Source organism: Tupaia chinensis, unplaced genomic scaffold (assembly GCF_000334495.1).
Source record: "Tupaia chinensis unplaced genomic scaffold, TupChi_1.0 Scaffold000623_1, whole genome shotgun sequence".
In the NCBI taxonomy this organism is placed as follows: domain Eukaryota; kingdom Metazoa; phylum Chordata; class Mammalia; order Scandentia; family Tupaiidae; genus Tupaia; species Tupaia belangeri.
The window spans coordinates 334,754-336,928 of NW_006160143.1; the positions used below are offsets into that span (position 1 = coordinate 334,754).

At 57.5% G+C, this 2,175-nt stretch overlaps 1 protein-coding gene across 1 annotated transcript in view; it reads left to right on the forward strand.

The window, feature by feature from the left end:
* The window catches only part of KIRREL1 (kirre like nephrin family adhesion molecule 1), a 30,988-nt gene that overhangs the window by 6,097 nt on the left and 22,716 nt on the right, over positions 1 to 2,175 (forward strand). The window contains 1 exon segment of the mRNA XM_027775980.1: positions 517 to 687. Coding sequence (XP_027631781.1) covers positions 517 to 687 — 171 coding nt within the window.

The following is a 2,175-nucleotide window of genomic DNA, read 5'->3' on the forward strand; positions in this document are numbered from 1 at the left end:
GCATTCCTGGGGAATGGAACCTGGCACAGCTGCACATGTATACGACCAAGTAGGGGTCCTGGAGATTTGTTCGTGGTGCCGGGGTTACTGACCCCACCAACGGCCTTCGTTATGAACGCGTCCCCTGTTAGCCTGGGTGTAGGGTGAGCGGATCACAGAGAAGCAGCCCAGGGGTAGTGTGTATAAGCTCAGGTCCTACTCCCAGCTCTGCCATCACCTGGGTGCCCACGGGCACTGTCCTATTCTCCCTGGACCTCAGTGTCCTCTGTAAAACGAGAGGGTTGGATGGCACCGTCCCTGAGACCTTTCTATAGCTCTGCACCACTTTCTGCGATTGCTAAGCACGCTCGTGTCTGAAACTCCTTCCGTGGACCGTGGAGGGAGAACAGAGGGAAAAAGGGATGAGGGGGAGCAAACAGGGCAAACCTGAGGGGTCCTCTTCCCCCGCCCGAGTGGGAGTGGGTTCCTGGGAGGGTGACTTTCTGGTGCAGCCCCTCTCCTCACTCACCTCATCAGTGCCACCTTTGGCTTTGCCAGGGACCCAGACCCGCTTCAGCCAGGAGCCCTCTGACCAGACCGTGGTGGCCGGACAGCGAGCCGTGCTCCCCTGTGTGCTGCTCAACTATTCTGGGATTGTGCAATGGACCAAGGACGGGCTGGCCCTGGGCATGGGCCAGGGCCTCAAAGGTGAGTGGGACCCCAGCATCCCATCTTCACCCCATTCCCCACTCCAACAGGGACCCCTGGACCCACAACCCCATGGTGGCCTCACCATTCCCCTTTCCGGTGCCCAGCCTCTGTCTCTCTCCTGGCCATTGTCTCTGTGTCCCCACTTCACCACTCTATCTCTCTTCCTGACTGTGACCTGGCTCCAGAGAGGCGACCCAAAGGCTGAGAAGGTGGAGGGACACCGAGAGACCTCCGTAAGAGAGCTTCAGACAGAGACACCGCAGGGGATGCTGCAGGCACGCAGGCCAGGCAGGAAGTGCTGGGAGGCCAGAGTCCTCTGCGAGGGCTGGGGAGAGCACGGCAACTCTGTCCTGCAAGTGCTTCATGCCGGCCTGGCTCTGCTCCAGCCTCCCCACCCAGGCGATGTCTGCTCAGAGGCCAAAAACGCATTTTAATATCAGCCCAAGCGCTTATTTATTTATTCATTCAACAAGGCTTTATTAAGCACTAGCGACATAGCCGGAGCCGAAGCAAATATAATGAGTCAGGCAGAAAAAACCCCCAACCTTCTACATTCTCAAACAAGCAGAGACCTTTGGAGAGGCCGCCTGGCAGAGTCAGGACTCGCAGGTTCTGGTCCTGCCTCACCATCCACCAGCGGGGTGACCCTAGGAAAGCCGCTTCACCCCTCTGGGCCTTAGTTTCCTGATGGGTCAAACAGACATGATCATAGTTCATAGTCCTGCCTACCTGAAAAGTGCATTTGTGCGTTTTGAACCAAGAGAACACGCTTTGTGAAAACACGTTAGCTCCGAAGTCCTGAAATGATGTCAGTGTGGGAGAGGCTGTGTTTACTCTGCCGTGGTCGAGGGGCTTGCGATGATGGCTGCAGGTCTCATGTATTAGCGCAGGTAGGAAGAGCCGTCCGTGTGAAGGGAAGAGATGGGTCTGGTGGAGCTATTGATGATAGAGAGAAAGGAACTGGGAGAGAGATCAATAGATATGGAGTGAGCAGGATCGATAGCCTCTGGACAGAGGGAGATAATGGGAGGGAGCCGATGGTGGGAAAGGGAGAGGAGGGCAGGGCAGAGGGAAGGGGGAGGCAGCCTGGAGGAAGGAGGGCAAGGGAGGCTGAATGGGAGAGGCTTATCCACCAGGCCAGCCCTCCGCAGGGACTCTGATGTAGGGGTGCTTCAGGGAGCTGGTGGGCCCCTGCCTCGTCCTTTCCTCCCGGGCTGGTGAGCGGGGGCGAGGCCTTCCCTCTGCCTTGCCAGTCCACAGAGGTGCCCCCGGTGATCTCATGTCTGTGCGGCGATGCCCTATATTTCCTCGCGCCCACACGCTCTCCCCGTCTCCCTTCTCCTTTTCTCCCTGCTGTCTGCCCCTTTTTTTTTCCTCTTTCTTTCCTATTATTATGAGAGACATTTGTCTGCAAACAGCTTCGGAGATTTCATCTGCTCCTGCTCATCTCCCGGCTTCGGCTACCCCCCTCCACTCCCTCTGCGT